At 43.9% G+C, this 15,318-nt stretch overlaps 1 protein-coding gene across 1 annotated transcript in view; it reads left to right on the top strand.

Moving 5' to 3' along the window:
- ABCA13 (ATP binding cassette subfamily A member 13) overlaps positions 1-15,318 on the top strand; it is a 395,455-nt gene that overhangs the window by 337,361 nt on the left and 42,776 nt on the right. Inside the window, exon 56 of the mRNA XM_086697122.1 lies at positions 13,314-13,464. Within this exon, the coding sequence (XP_086553248.1) occupies positions 13,314-13,464 (151 nt within the window). The remainder of the gene's footprint in view (positions 1-13,313; positions 13,465-15,318) is intronic.

Below are 15,318 nucleotides of genomic sequence, written 5' to 3'. Positions count from 1 at the left end.
TTGTGCTGTTTAAATATAAGTTTCACACATTTAAATTGTCGTAAAGCTAGTTGATTTGGGGAGGAACTGCTAGGAGACAAGGAAAACTCATTCCAGCAGAACCTGGAAAAACATCCTTAAACACGAAAAATTGTGCCAGGAGTTTTATAGATTAGCATGTACAGGTGAACAATTTTTGAAATGTAAACTTTCAGTTGAGATGTGTAGTAGCTAAAAATCCTAAGTGTAAGGTTTGATGAATTTTTATTATGACAGCCCACCCGTATAAGCATCCCTAGGACCCAGATCATTGCCAGGACGCAGAAGCCCCCATCATGAACTGTCTCCGTCAAGAGGTGTCCAAACTAAAGATAAGCACTGTAGTGACTTTTATCATCAGAAATTAGCCTGCTTGTAAACTTTATTCAGGGATGCCTGGGTGGCTCAGTTGGTTGAGCATCCAACTTCGACTCAGGTCACTGTCTCGAAGTCGGTGAGTTCAAGCCCCACGTCGAGCTCTGTGCTGACGGCTCAGAGCCTGGAACCTACTTATGATTCTGTGTGTGTCTCCCTCTCTCTCTGCCCCTCCCTATTCACTCTCTCTCTGTCTCTCTCTCTCTCAAAAATAAATAAACACTAAAAAATTTTAATGGAATCATATGGTACATACTCTGTTTACTATTTCCTGGCAGTATCACGTCTGTGGTATACAGCCATATCGTTTGTGCTGCGTGTTTGTTCATTTGGGTTGGTATTGACACACATGTGCTACAGATGTTCCAGAACATTCATTGAACACATGAAGACATTTATGTTGAGGAATGAAATTTATTCTAGACAGCATGCACTATTTAGCTGTTGCAGGTGCTGACACCCCATTCTGATGGATATGATTCATGCATATTCACACCAAGTGTAACAACAACCCAGTAGTTTTTAGTATAGTCACAAAACTGTAACTATTTCCAGTGTATCATTCCCAAACATTTTCATCACTTTGAAAAGAGACCTTTTACTGTGAGCAGTCATTCACTGTTGTCCCTATCCCCCAGCCTTCACCAACCCTTAATTGCCTTCTTGTCTCTAAGGATGTGCCTATTTTGGACATCTCGTAAAAACGGAAACATACAATACGTGTGGCCTTTTGTGTTTAGTTTCTTTAGCTTGGCATATGGTTTTCAAAGTTTGTGTCATAGCATGTATTAATACTTCCTTTTTAAGATTTTTTAAACATTTATTCCTTTTTGAGAGACAGAGAGACACGAGTGCTTTCTCGTAGATGTATGTTTTTGGATCTTTCAAGCAGACAGCTAGGAGTCGTCCTTGAGTCATATAGCAGGTATCTCTGAAGGTAGCAGCTGAGGCACCACAAGCTATTTCTTTAAAGCAGCTGCACTCTTTTATGTTCCCGGCTGTTTTATAGTCCACATCCTCCCAAATATGTATTATTGTCCACCCATTTGATTATAGCCATCTTACTGGGTATGAGATGGTACTTCAGTGTGGTTGTGATTTGCATTTCCTTAATGGCTAATGGCGCTGACCATATTTTTTTCTTCCTTTCTTTTTTTTTTTTTTAATTTAAATTCAAGTTAGTTGACGTACAGTGTAGTCTTAGTTTCAGGAGTAGACCCCAGTGACTCATCTCTTACATATGACACCCTGTGCTCATCCCTGCTTGTTGGGATGACCATATTTTTTTCTATGCTTGTTGGCTATTGGTGCATCTCTGGAGAAATCTATATTCGGACACTGTGCCCATTTAAAAAGTTGGATTATTTGCATTTTTATTATTGAGTTGTACGTATTATCTATATATTCCAGAATAACTACATTATTAGATAAATGATTTACAAAAAATTCTTCCATTTGTATAAGCTGCTTTTGTATACTTTTTTTTTTTAATGTTTATTTATTTTTTTTGAGACAGAGAGAGAGACAGAGCATGAACGGGGGAGGGGCAGAGAGAGAGGGAGACACAGAATCGGAAACAGGCTCCAGGCTCTGAGCCATCAGCCCAGAGCCTGACGCGGGGCTCGAACTCCCGGACCGTGAGATCGTGACCTGGCTGAAGTCGGACGCTTAACCGACTGAGCCACCCAGGTGCCCCTGCTTTTGTATACTTTTTGATGTTCTTTTAAAAACACAAACATTTAAAATTTTGATGATGTGCGAGTTGTCTGCCTTTTTTTGGTATTTTTTTAATCTTTATTGAGGAATAATTGACAAATAAAATTGTAAGCCATTTAAAGTGTACCTGGTGATGATTTTATAGACCTATTCATTGTAAAAGGAGTCCTTCCATCTAGCTAATTAACCCATCTGTCACCTGGCATAGTTTTAAATTTCTTTTTAAAAAGTTTTCCTTTTCCGGTTTTATTGAGACATAATTGGCCTACCGTATGTGTTTAAGGTGTATAGTATTCTGATTTAATTTACATCTATTGTGAGACGACCACAGTAACTTTAGTTAGCATCCAGCATCTCATATAGACCAAAAAAAAAAAAAGAAAGAAAGAAAGAAAGAAAGAAAAATGTTTTCCTCCTTGTGATGAGAAGTCTTAGCTCTGGTCTCCTTACAACAAGCCGACGCACCGCGCAGCGGTGCTAGCCCCGGGCGCCATGTTGCACCTTCCATCCCTGGTCTTCTGTGTCTTACACATGGACGATTGGGCTTTTCCTCCGATTTCCCTGCTCCCACCCCACCTCTGGCACCCACTAATTTGGTCTCTTTCTACGTGAGTTTGTTTATTTTTTCTTTTCCTTTAAGATTCTACATATAAGTGACATTACAATGTCATGTAGTGTTTCTTTTCCTCATACTTATGTGTGTGTGTGTGTGTGTGTGTGTGTGTGTGTGTGTGTATAAAATCTCACAACTTCTTTATGCATGCATCTGTTGATGGGCACCTAGGTTGTTTCCATGCTGTCAGTAATGCCACAGCGAATTTAGGGGCACAGACATCTCTTTGACATAGTATGTTTGTTTCCTTCGGATACATTTGTGGAAGCAGAATTGAAGGAACGTAGGGAAGGTTCTATTTTTAATTTTTGAGGAACCTCCGTACTGGTTTCCACAGTGGCTGCACCAGTTCGCATCCCCGCCCACAGTGCCTAGGGGTTCCGTTTTCTCCACATCCTGGCCAACACTTGTCTCTTGTTTTTTGATGACATCCATTCTGACAGGTGTGAGGTGATACCTCATTGTGGTTTTGACTTGCCTTTCCCCGATGATGAGTGCTGTTGAGCATCTTTCCATGTGTCTGTTGGCCGTCTGGATGTCTTCTTTGGAAAAAAGAGTGTTCAGTTCTGTCAGGTTTTTAATTGGATTTTTTTTTTTTTTTTGCTATTGATTTTTGTGAGTTCTTTGGGTATTTTGGCTAATCCCCTTATCAGGTACATGGTTTATAAATATTCTCTCCCATTCTATAGGTTTTCCTTTCATTTTGTAAATGATTTTTTTGGCTGTCCAGAAGCCTTTTAATTTGATCTGGTCCCACTGCTTTATTTTTGCTTTTGTTGCCTTCGCTTTTGGTGTCAAATCTCAAAAATTATCGCCAAGACCGATGCCTAGAAGGTTAACCCCTATGCTTTCTTCTAGAAAGTTTACAGTTCTGGGTCTTACATTTAGTTTGTAATCCGTTTGAGATGATCGCTGTTTGTGATGTAAGGTAAAGCTCAGTTTCATTCTTCTGCATGTGGTTTTTGTTTTCCCAGCACTATTTATTGAAGAGACTGTCTTTTCCCCATTGTGTATGCTTGACTCCTTTGTTGTAAATTAACTGGGCATATAAGCACGTGTTTCTTTCTGAGCTATGTATTCTGTTCCACTGATCTAGATGTCAGTGTTAATGCCAATACCATACTGTTTCCATGACCTCAGCTTTGTCACATAGGTTGTATCTGGAAGCATAACGCCTCCAGTTTTGTTCTTTTTCATAATTGCTTTGGCTATTCGGGATCTCTTGTGGTTCCATACAATTTTACGATTGTTTTTGTCCATTTCTGTGAAACACGTCATCGGAATTTCAGTAAGGAGTGCACTGAGTCTGAAGATTGCTTTGTGTAGTGGGGACATTTTAACCATATTAATTTTTCATTGGAAGAATCCATAAGCATGGAATATCTTTCCATTTATTTGTGTTTCCTTCAATTTCTTTCACTGATGCCTTCTAGTTTTCAGCGTACAGATCTTTTCCCTCCTTGGTTAAACTTATTCCTGTTTTTTTATTCTTTTTTAATGCGGTTGCCATTGGGATCATTTTTTGTTTCATTTCTCTCTCTGAGAGTTCATTGTTGGCGTATAGAAGCAAAATTGAATTTGGTATGCTGATTGTGTAGCCTGCAGACTTACTAAATTCACGTATTCATTATAACCTTTTTTTTTTGGTGGAGATGATAGCCTCTATCTTGTCTTTTGTCACTTATGTTTTTTATGTCATATCTAGAAACTGTGGCCTGACGTCAGAAAGCTTAATGCATTTGTTTTCTTCTGAAAGTATTATAGTTTTGTCTTTTACATTTAGGACTTTGATCCATTTTGAGTTGATTTTTATATATTGGGTGAGGTGTAGGGGTCTAAATGTTTGGAATATAATTTGTAGTGTTCCCTTAGAAACCTTTGTATTTCTGTAAGGTTGGTAATAATATCCTCTCTTTCATTCCTTATTTTAGTAATTTGAATTTTTTCCCCTTTTTTTTAATTAATTAATTTTGTTGGGTTAGTCTAGCCAAAGGGTTGTAAATTTTACTGATTTTCTCTATTGTTTTATTTTTCTACTTTTTGTGATTTTTTTGTTTCTAATTTTATTTCCTCCCTTTTAATTGCTTTAGGTTTAGTTTACTATGCTTTTAGGGAATTTTGCTACACCTTTAAAAAATTACTGAAGAGGAATGGTTATATTATTGCTTTGAAGTCTTGTTTAAATCTTGTTTCTTATTTAATACAAACATCACAGTTTACACCTTTCCTACAGGCACTCCTTTAGCTGAATGCTATGATTTTTGGTATGTTGTCATTTTTATTGTATTCATCGCAAAGTATTTTCTAATTTTCAAAAACCAGTTCTTCTTTGATCTATTAGTTATTTGGGGGCTTGTTCTTTAATTTGCACATATTCATGGTCCCCTCAAATTTCTTTCTGTTGCTGATTCCTCGTCATTTCACTGCAGTCAGAGAATGTATTTTATAGGATTTCAGCCCCTTACAATGCACCAAGACTTGTCTCATGAAGTGACAAATGTTCAGTCCTGGGAAATGTTCCACATGCAGCAGAGAAGACTGCATGTGCCGCCATTGTTGGGGCGGGGGATGGGGGAGGGGGGGGTTCTCCAAACGTCTGTTGGGTCTGGTTTGCTTATAGTGTTCAAACATCCTGCAGCCGTCTTGGTGTTCTGCCTGATTTTTCTATCCATTACTGAACGTGACGTATTGAAGACTCCAACTATTACTGTTGTATTGTTCACTTCTTACTTTACCTTGTCAGGTGTTCTTCCTGTGTAATGGGACTGGGTTCCAAGATGAAAACGTGTGAGCAATTGTTATGTCTTCCCAAGGAAGTGATGCCTTTATCATTATAAAAGTCACTGTGTGTTTCTAGTGTCGAGTTTTATATCATTACAGTCGATTTTGTCTGTTTTGAGCATAGCCACTCCGACATTATTTTGGAGACTGTGTGCATGGTGTACCTTTTCTCTTTTTATTGTCCTAAAACAAACATGATGTAAAGGTTTTCATCGTACCATGTTTAAGAGGATAGTTCAGTGTTAAGTACAGGACCCTCAGAGATATTGCGGGTGGGTTCTAGACCACCGCAATACGAATGTCGTAACAAAGTAAGTCAAGTGAATTGTGGTCTCCCAGTGCATGTAAGAGCTGTATTTATGGGGCACCTAGTTGGCTCAGTCAGTTAAGCGTCCAACTTCGGCTCAGGTCATGATCTCAATCTCGTGGTTCCTGAGTTCAAGCCCCACGTCGGGCTCTCTGCTGTCAGCACAGAGCCTGCCTCAGATCCTTTGTTCCCCTCTCTCTCTGCCCCTTCCCCGCCTGAGTGCACACGCATGTGCTCTCTCTCTCTCAAAAATAAACATTAAAAAATAAGAGTTATATTTACATTATGCTGTATCTGTTAAGTGCACAAGAGCATGATGTCTAAAAAGTGTATTTTTAATTAAAAGTACTTTATTGCTAAAAAATGCTAGCCATCATCTGAGCTTTCAGCAAGTCATAATCACTGATCACAGATCACCATAACATTTTTGAGAGAGAGAGAGAGAGAGAGAGAGAGAGAAAGCGCACGAGTTGGGGAGAGAGAGGGAGAGAGACTCCCAGGTAGCCTCCCCACTCAGTCAGTGCAGAGACTGACACAGGACCCGATCACATGACCCTGGGATCATGGCCTGAGCCGAAGTCAAGACACTCACCTGACTGAGCCACCCAGGCGCCACAGCCATAACAATTATAATAATAATGCAGAAGTTTGAAGTATCATGAGAATTGCCGAAACGTGGCACAGAGAGACAGGGCACGGAGAGTCTTGCCCGATGCCGGGCTGCCACAAACCTTCCGTTTGTAAAAAGCACAGTATCTGCGAAGTGCAGTGAAACGAGGGAAGCCGGCATATCCACTTGGCGCGGCCGTTCCCGGGGACCCTTCAGTCTCGGGGCCCCGGAACTCTGTACCTGTTCAGCCACACGCGGATCCCTTCTGTCCCCGCTGGGTGGCTGTCGCCATTCTCTCTCCCCGTGGTTTGGACTCCTTACTCACATCACATAAATGAAATCGTACAGTATTTGCCTTTTTGTCATACGTTCATCTCACTGAGCAGAGTGTCCTCAAGTCTGATCCATTTTGTAGCAGGCGTCAGAATTTCTCCCCTTTGTCCGTCTGTTGCACAACTAAGCCCGAAGTTTGTGCTTCTTCTCCTACGACTCCTTGACATAGATCCTCCTCTCTCACCATGCTGTTGTCTCATGTGTCTCTCCCTCTGCCTGCCTCCTTCTCTCTTCCTCTTCTCTGTGCCCACAGAGGTCCTACCCTTTGGATCGATCTCACCCAGAAGCGTCCCATCCACATCTCCTTTGGATGAGTGAGGGTGACCCCCTGTCCCACTTCGCCTGAATGGAGGGGTTTCTCAGTTCGTGACACTTCTTGCCCCTTGTAAACCAGGACACTTGGCCATGCCGGTGAAGCCGGCTCAGCTCACTGCAAGCCCAGCAAGCGTCCAGCTGTCTTGTCCTCTTTGTTCTCTCCGCTGTCCCCTCCTCCGCTGTAGGCGTGCCTCCTTGAGACAAGGTCCCGTATCCATGAGGTCTGGGCTTTGTGTCGTTGCTTGTGGAGTGAACGTGTGATGGAGCACAGACTCCCAGGGAGCTTGGTGGTGGAGGGCTCCTACCCCCAGCGGGCAGAAGGGGAAGCGAATCCATTAGAGGGCACCCCCCTGAAGAAGCCCGTGAGCAAAACTCGTGGCCTGAAAAAGACCGAAACCCTGACCCACGAAAGCCTGATCATTTGTTTTGCTTATTTTTTTTTTAATTCAAATCTAATTAACACATGGTGTTATATTAGCTTCAGTTGTACAGTAGAATGATTCAATAACTGTATATAATTCTCAGTGCTCAGAAAGACCAGGGCACTCTTCACCCCCCATCTGTCGATTTCACACCCTACCTCCCTACCACCTCCCCTCCGGCAACCACTCGTTTGTTCTCTGTATTTAAGAGTCTGGCTTTTTGTCTTTTTTTGTGCGTTCACTTCTTTTGTTTCTTCAACTCGACATCTGAGTGAAATCATGTGGTATTTGTCTTTCTCTGGCTGACTTCTTTCACTTGGCATTATATTCTCTGATCCGATCCACGTTGCTACAGATGGCAAGAATTCATTCTTTTTTATGGTTGAGCAATATTCCGTCATGTATACATTCCACATGTTCCCCTGTGGATGGACACTTGAGCTGCTTCCATATCTTGGCTGTTGTAAATAATGCTGCAGTAGACATGGGAATTAGTGCTTTCATTTTCTTTGGATGATTAGCCAGTAGTGGAATTCATAGATCATATAGTAATTCTACTTTTAATTTTTTTAAATGTTTACTTATTTATTTTTGACAGACAGAGAGAGAGAGAGAGACAGCACGAGTGCAGGGGAGGGGCAGAGAGAGATGGAGAGAGAGAATCCCAAGCAGACTGTGCGCTGTCAGCACAGAGTCCATGTGGGCTCGGACTCATGAACCGCGAGATCATGACCTGAGCCGAAATCAAGAATCGGACGCTTAACCTACTGAGCCATCCAGATGCCTCTAAATTTCTTTTTATCTAATAAATAATGTCCAACTTTCCCCAGACATTACAAGACACAGGGTGCCTGGATGGCTCAGCGGGTTAAGCCTTCAACTTTGGCTCAGGTCATGATCTCACAGTCCACCAGTTCGAGCCCCGCATTGGGCTCTATGCTGACATCTCGGAGCCTGGAGCCTGCTTCGGATTTTGTGTCCCCCCTTGCCTCTCCCCCCCCCCCCCGCACATGCTCTTTCTCTGTCTCTTAAAAAATGAATACATATTTAAAAAAATTACAAAAGAAAAGAAATTACAAGACAAGCTGAAAGACAAAACACACGTTCCATAGAGACAAAAATGGCATTAAAACCAGACCCAGCCGTGGCAGATCGTGAAGTATCACAATGGGAGTTTATAATAACTCTGACTGATGTGCTAAGGACTCTAATGGGGACAGTAGACAACATGTGAGAAGAAATGGCACTGTCAGCAGGGAGATGGACACTGGAAGAGTAGAGGTGCTGTCAGTGAAAAGGAAAACTGTAGAGAGCAGGATGACAACAAACATGAGACGGGCTCAGCATTAGCTGGATGCCGCTGAGGAAGGAAGCACTGAACCTGTGAACGGGTTACTGGATACTTTGAAAACTGAAGTGCAGAGAGAAAACAGGAATGAAAAGGTGGAACGGACTGTCGGGGATCGTGACAGGGACGACACACGGCCTGTGTGCCCAATGGTATCCCCAGAAGGAGTCCAAAAGAGAAAGGGACAGAAGAAATAGCTGAATAATGACGGCACTGGTTTTCAAAATGTGTGACAACTCCCGAAGTGTGGAATCCGAAAGTCCACAAACCCCCAAAGAAGACAAATACCGAAAAACCGACACGTGATCATGTGATATCCAAGCTGTAGACATTCAAAGACAAATTCTCGAAGGAGGCTGGCGTGGGGGACAGATACCTTACCTACAGACTTACCAGAAGCCATGGAAGAAAGAAGGCAGGGGGGAGTGGAGTGTTTAAAGCATTCAGAGAAAAATTACCACGCCCTAGAATTCTGAACCCTGTGAAATGATCTTTCAAAAGTGAAGGAGACATCAACACAAAATGAATTTGTTGCCAGCAGAACTGTCTTGCGAGAAACGTTGAGAGAAATGGGGCACCTGGGTGGCTCAGTTGGTTGAACGGCTGACTTCAGCTCAGGTCATGATCTCGCCATTCTGAGTTCAGGCCCCACATCGGGCTCTGTGCTGACAGCTCAGAGCCTGGAACTTGTTTTGGATTCTGTGTCTTCCTCTCTCTCTCTTTCTCTCTCTCCCCCTCCCTCTCCCTCTCTCTCTGCCCCTCCCCCACTCACGCACGTACGCACTCTCTCTCTCAAAAATAAACATTAAAAAGAAATTAACAAAGAAATGTTGAAAGAAGGAAAATAATATAGGTTGGAAAGTCAGATTTACATAAAGAAAGGACGAACATTAGAGAAGGAGTAATTGAAGATAAAAAATCTTTCCTATTTATTATTCTTCATTGATTTATTATTTCTTCATTGATTTTAAATAGTTTGTTTAAAACAGTAACAGCAACTTTGTATCTGGTGATTGTGGCCTATGGCTGAGTGACATGAATGGTGGAAATCCAATTGGGAATGAAAGGGGACTTGGGAATTCTCTGCTCTAAGATGCTTCCACTGGGGCACCCCAGTCGCTCCGTGGGTTGAGTGTTCGACTCTTCATTTCAGCTCGAGTCATGATCCCGGGGTTGTGGGATTGAGCCCCTTGTTGGGCTCTGTGCTGAGGATGGAACCTTCTTAAGATTGTCTCTCTTTCTCCCTCTGCCCCTCTCCCTCCACTCCTCTCTCTCTCTCTTTCAAAAAAAAAAAAAAAAATAGGTACTCCCAGGTCATTTTTATTTGCAAGGGGGCTTGAAACAGTTATAAATGTATCTCGTGAACCACAGAACAACCAATACAAATTTTTAAAAAGAAATACAACATAGTCCAGGAAAGGAGAGAAAATGAAGTCGTATACAATGTTCAACTAAAAGCAGATAAGGAAGAAAAAGAGTGAGAAACAAAGAGAACAAATAGAAAATTGTTACTATAATCCAAGCGTGTCAAACGTCACTGTAAAGGTACTGGTGTAAACGCACCAATTGATAGAAACTACCAGAGTGGATGAAGAGACAAGACCCAACTATATGTTTTCTAAAAGAATCCACTTTAAATGTAAAGACCCGGATGGATTAAAGGCAACAGGGAAAAGAAAGATACGCTGTGCTGACATGAATGCATAGAAAGCTGGAGTGTCCCCGTGAATTTCAGAGCAAGACAAAGGGCAAAAAGAAGTTGTTAGGAATAAAGTGGGATATTGCATAATGATAAAGGAATCAGTTCTCCAGACCTGGATGTGTGTAAACCCCACCCCGGCGTGTCAGAACCTGCGAGGATGGGGCGGTGGACCCAGAGAAGTGGGGGACATCAGTGCTCCCCTTTGAGGGACTGACAGATCCATCAGGCAGAAAATGAGTCAGGATACAGTTGAACTAACGGGCACATTAGTCAGCTGGGTCTGAAGACGTCTATAGGATACGTTGTGCAACAACAGCAGTGTATGCAGTCTGTTTGGGCTCACATGGGTGGTTCATCAAGATGGACCACATTCGGGGCTCCTTAGAAATGTGACAGTACAAGTCATGCAAAATGCTTTCTCGGATGACATTAGCATTAAGCTAGAAATAACAGAAAGGCAGCTGGAAAATCCCCAGATATTCAGGGATTAAACAACGCACTTCTAATTAACGCATGACTCAAAGACTAAATTGGACTCCATTAAAATAAAAACAAAATCTGCTCAGGGCAGAACACTTCTAAGGGCGTGAAAACACAAATCCCAGATGGGCAGAGAATATTTGCAAAGCACGCATCTGATACAAGACTTGTATCCAAAAGATACAAAGAACCCAACAATGGAAAAATAAACAACCCGATTAGAATATGGTCAAAAGGTGTGAATGGATACCTCGCTAAAGATACAGATGGCACATGAAGAGACGTGCAGTGTCACATGTCACTGGGGAATTTCAAATTTAAGCAATATATACACGTCTATTAGAGTGCCAGAAATCCCAGACGCTGTCAGTGCCAGAAGCTGGGGACGAGGTAAAGCTATATTGGAAATGCTCGTGGTACAGCCACTACCCAGGACGGTTTGTGAGTTTCTCGCAAAGCTAAAGCATAGTCTTACGATAGCCTGAAGCAATCCTCCTCCTAGGTATTTATTGAGATGATTTGAGAACTTATGTGCACACACACACACACAAAACCAAACAACCCAAAAACCCTGTAGGCTAATGCTTACAGTAGTGTTATCAATAGTTGTCAAAATTTGGAAGCAACAGAGGTACGCTTCAGTAAGTGAATGAATAAACAAACGGGGGTGCATCTAAACAATGGAATAGGGGCACCTGGGTGGCTCAGTCAGTTAAGCGTCCGACTTCGGCTCAGGTCATGATCTCACAGTCCGTGGGTTTGAGCCCCGCGTCGGGCTCTGTGCTGACAGCTCAGAGCTTGGGGCCTCTTTCGGATTCTGTGTCCCTCTCTCTCTGCCTCCACCCAGCTCGTGATCTGTCTCTCTCTCAAAACATAAATGTTAAAAAAACAAAACTGGAGGGGCGCCTGGGTGGCGCAGTCGGTTGAGCGTCCGACTTCAGCCAGGTCACGATCTCGCGGTCCGTGAGTTCGAGCCCCGCGTCAGGCTCGGGGCTGATGGCTCGGAGCCTGGAGCCTGTTTCCGATTCTGTGTCTCCCTCTCTCTCTGCCCCTCCCCCGTTCATGCTCTGTCTCTCTCTGTCCCAAAAATAAAAATAAAAAAAAAAAAACGTTGAAAAAAAAAAAACAAAACAAAACTGGAACTCTATAAATTAGAAAAAAAATTCCCTCCCTCTTCCTTTTATGTTGTAATCTTATTTTTTCTCCTCTTCCTTTTTTGTATGGTTCTTCTATCTTTCTACCTAATGGTCACAGAATGAGAAAAATGGTAGACTGACAAGCGTAAGGTGGAGTTATTGGAACTGGCCCTTTAGTGAACTCCGGGCCGGCAGTAACACGCAGGCTTCCATTTTAGCGGCCGTAAAAGGGTGGTGGTGATTTTTTTTTTCTTTTAATAACTGCTGTGTGCATTTCTACCAGTAAAAGGAAATAGAATGAAGTACAGATTTGTGCTGTAATGTGGGTGAACCTCTGAAGCCTCATGCGAAAGTCATACATTGCATTGTTCAGTTTTATAAACTACCCACCAGGCAAATCCACAGGGAAGAAAAGCCAGGGGCTGGGGGGACAGTGGAATGAGGAGTGACCGATTTGTGGGTACAGAGTTTCCTCTGGGACCCCGGGTTTTCATTTGCAGTATTTTTTCGTATGTTCAATGAGAGATGGATAGGCTATGCTAAAAATGTACTTTTTAAAAACCTGAATCTGAATGATAGTTTAGTCATTGATTCATTAGGAAGTGTTTTTTAAAATTTTTTTAATGTTTATTTATTTTGGACCTAGAGAGAGAGAGAGAGCGCACGAGCAGGGGAGGGGCAGCTAGAGAGAGGGAGACACAGAATCGGAAGCAGGCTCCAGGCTCTGAGCTGTCAGCACAGAGCCCGACACAGGGCTCGAACTCACGAACCGCGAGATCATATGACCTGAGCCAAAGTCGGACGCTTAACCAACTGAGCCACACAGGCGCCCCCCCATCCATTAGGAATTCTCATAAATTGTTTTGGTGGGGAAATAATTGTTATGATAGCCGTTTATTAAGCATGCCGTATGCCTCCTACAGAGCTCTGTGCTTTCTGTATTTTTTTTTTTTTTTAACATAAAAAGCAGTCGTGGCCTCAGAGCCACGCCTGGACACGTGGGTTGCTACTCATTCATCGAACCATTTATGCTAAATTGATTAGTCGCATTGCATGAACTGCAGTGAACTTCTCTTTGATGAACCAGGTTGGAGAACTGGATGATGTGTGTCTGGGGAGCCGAATTTTCTGGACTGTGCTGCTGTTTCTCGTTGCAGAGAGACCGTGGATCTGTCTTTGGCGGGCACCGCAGGTGTTCGCATGGGCTACTGTCCGCAGCAGGACGCCCTGGACGAGTTCCTGACTGGTTGGGAACACCTCCGTTATTACTGTACCCTCCGCGGGGTTCCCAACTCCTGCATTTCTCAGGTAAGTCTCCCTGAGGTTTTCCAGGAAAGCCTCCCGCTGAGCTATGCTCGGCGAACACCTCTGGTCCCAGCACAGCTCTCTGACCCGATAGATAAATGATAAACGTACCTGAAAGATGTTTCCGATCTGATTACACGGAAGGAAACGCAGTCACGATGGTTGTGTTGTTTTCAGTTACGTATTGAAAATAGAGATCTGAGTGCGGAAGTCACTTGGGGTTAAGGGTGACATCATTTGCAACTTTGTCTCCTCTCCAAGTGCCTTTCAAGTTTCCTGGACTGTTGCTTTCATTCGGGAACAGACCTCATAGACCCGCTGCCGGGGCTTACAGAGAAGGGTGCAGACTGTACAGAAAGAAGGCCAGTGGGGTGGGGGGGACTGGGATGTCAGGAGGAGGACTTCCTGGTGAGCGGGCTGACACCTGCCAGCCTGACTCCTTCCCGGGTGGGCTCCAGAGGATGGAGAAGTGCCAGAGACTGCAGATCACCCCCTTCCTCCGTCTCTGTGGGAGGAGGGGGTGGACGCAGCCCCGAGAACGCAGGAGGCCTCTGTGCAGTGGTCAGCCAAGCCGAGCTGACAGCGTTGATCGACAGCTCAGAGGACGTGCCAGGCGGAAGCCGCTGGAATGGCAGGTGCTTGAGGCGCAGTTTTCCCTTTCCTGCCCCTTTCAGGGATTCTGGAATGCTCCTTGCATTCCCGGATTCTGAACAAGGAGCAGAAGTAAGTAAGCAGCTTTTGCGGTGCATTTGCGACGTGATTCTGCAGGGAGGGAGCGTTCCAGAATTCACAGGAGACAAAACTAACAGCCTCACCTTCCCTGGTCCATGAAAATTCACTCGAGCGCTGTTCTGTCATCTTCTTCAGCCTTCTCCTCTTACCGATGCTCTGTAAGTTAAGAGCAAGTAAAGCAGAAGCCCTCCTGGTCCTCGAGGACCCGGGTCCCTTCACCCACCTGCCACCGTCAGGAAGCAAGGACAACGGGCCGCCCCTGGCGGCCTGCTCATCTGTACAACTGTTGAGATCCGGGACTCATCAGAGCTCTGTCTTTAAAAGGCGTTTGTCTCTGTCAGCTCCCCCGGGTTCGTGTTTGATTGAAGAGGGAGATGCTTGGCGAACGCCACAAGCTGGCCCCTTTGCCGTCCCGGGGGAAATGCACGCTTGGAAAAGTTCTTGCCAATAGAGTGAGGCCTGGTGCTGCCCGTCATACGGGGCGATTCCCTCCTGAGTGTCGGCGGTCTTCCAGATTCCTCTTCCTGAGCCCCCTCCACAGAGAGAAGTTATCGTAACGGTGGCCGATGAGGAACTGTCTTCGTTTCCTTCCCGAAACCGCGAGAGAGGATTACTGATTGCCCCGAGCTTTCCAAGACGTCAGCACGTGTTCCCGGAGGATGTGGCTCCCTTTATGGCAACCTTCCCTCTCCTATAAACTTTAGAAATGCGGGAAATCTAGAGCAAGTGTCCCCGTTCTAATGCACCTGTCACCAGGTGACCAGAAGGGATTATTGTTATTGTTATTGTTAAATAACAGAAAACAAGACTTTTAGCCAACACTTCAGTATTTATTTTAAGTATTTCACAGCAGCCATATGAGGTAGAAAGGTTGCAAATGGGGAAGCCAAGAGGCAGGTAGCCGAGACCCGCCTCAGCTAGAATGGCTACAGTGGGGAGGGGTTTTCTTTTGAAATCATAGAAACCAGCTCCAGAGTAAGTGTTCTTTTGTTTTCAATTTTTTTAAGTTTGTTTATTTATTTTGAAAGAGGGAGAGAGAGAGGGAGGGGCACAGGGAAAGAGAGAATCCCCAGCGGGCTCCCCACTGTCAGCACAGAGGGCTCGAACTCATGAGCCTTGAGATCA

The sequence above is a fragment of the Puma concolor genome, chromosome A2, assembly GCF_028749965.1.
Source record: "Puma concolor isolate L17-30 chromosome A2, mPumCon1.1.hap2, whole genome shotgun sequence".
Classification (NCBI taxonomy): Eukaryota; Metazoa; Chordata; class Mammalia; order Carnivora; family Felidae; genus Puma; species Puma concolor.
The sequence above is the reverse complement of the archived record's forward strand: the minus strand, read 5'-3'. Positions and strand labels throughout refer to the sequence as shown.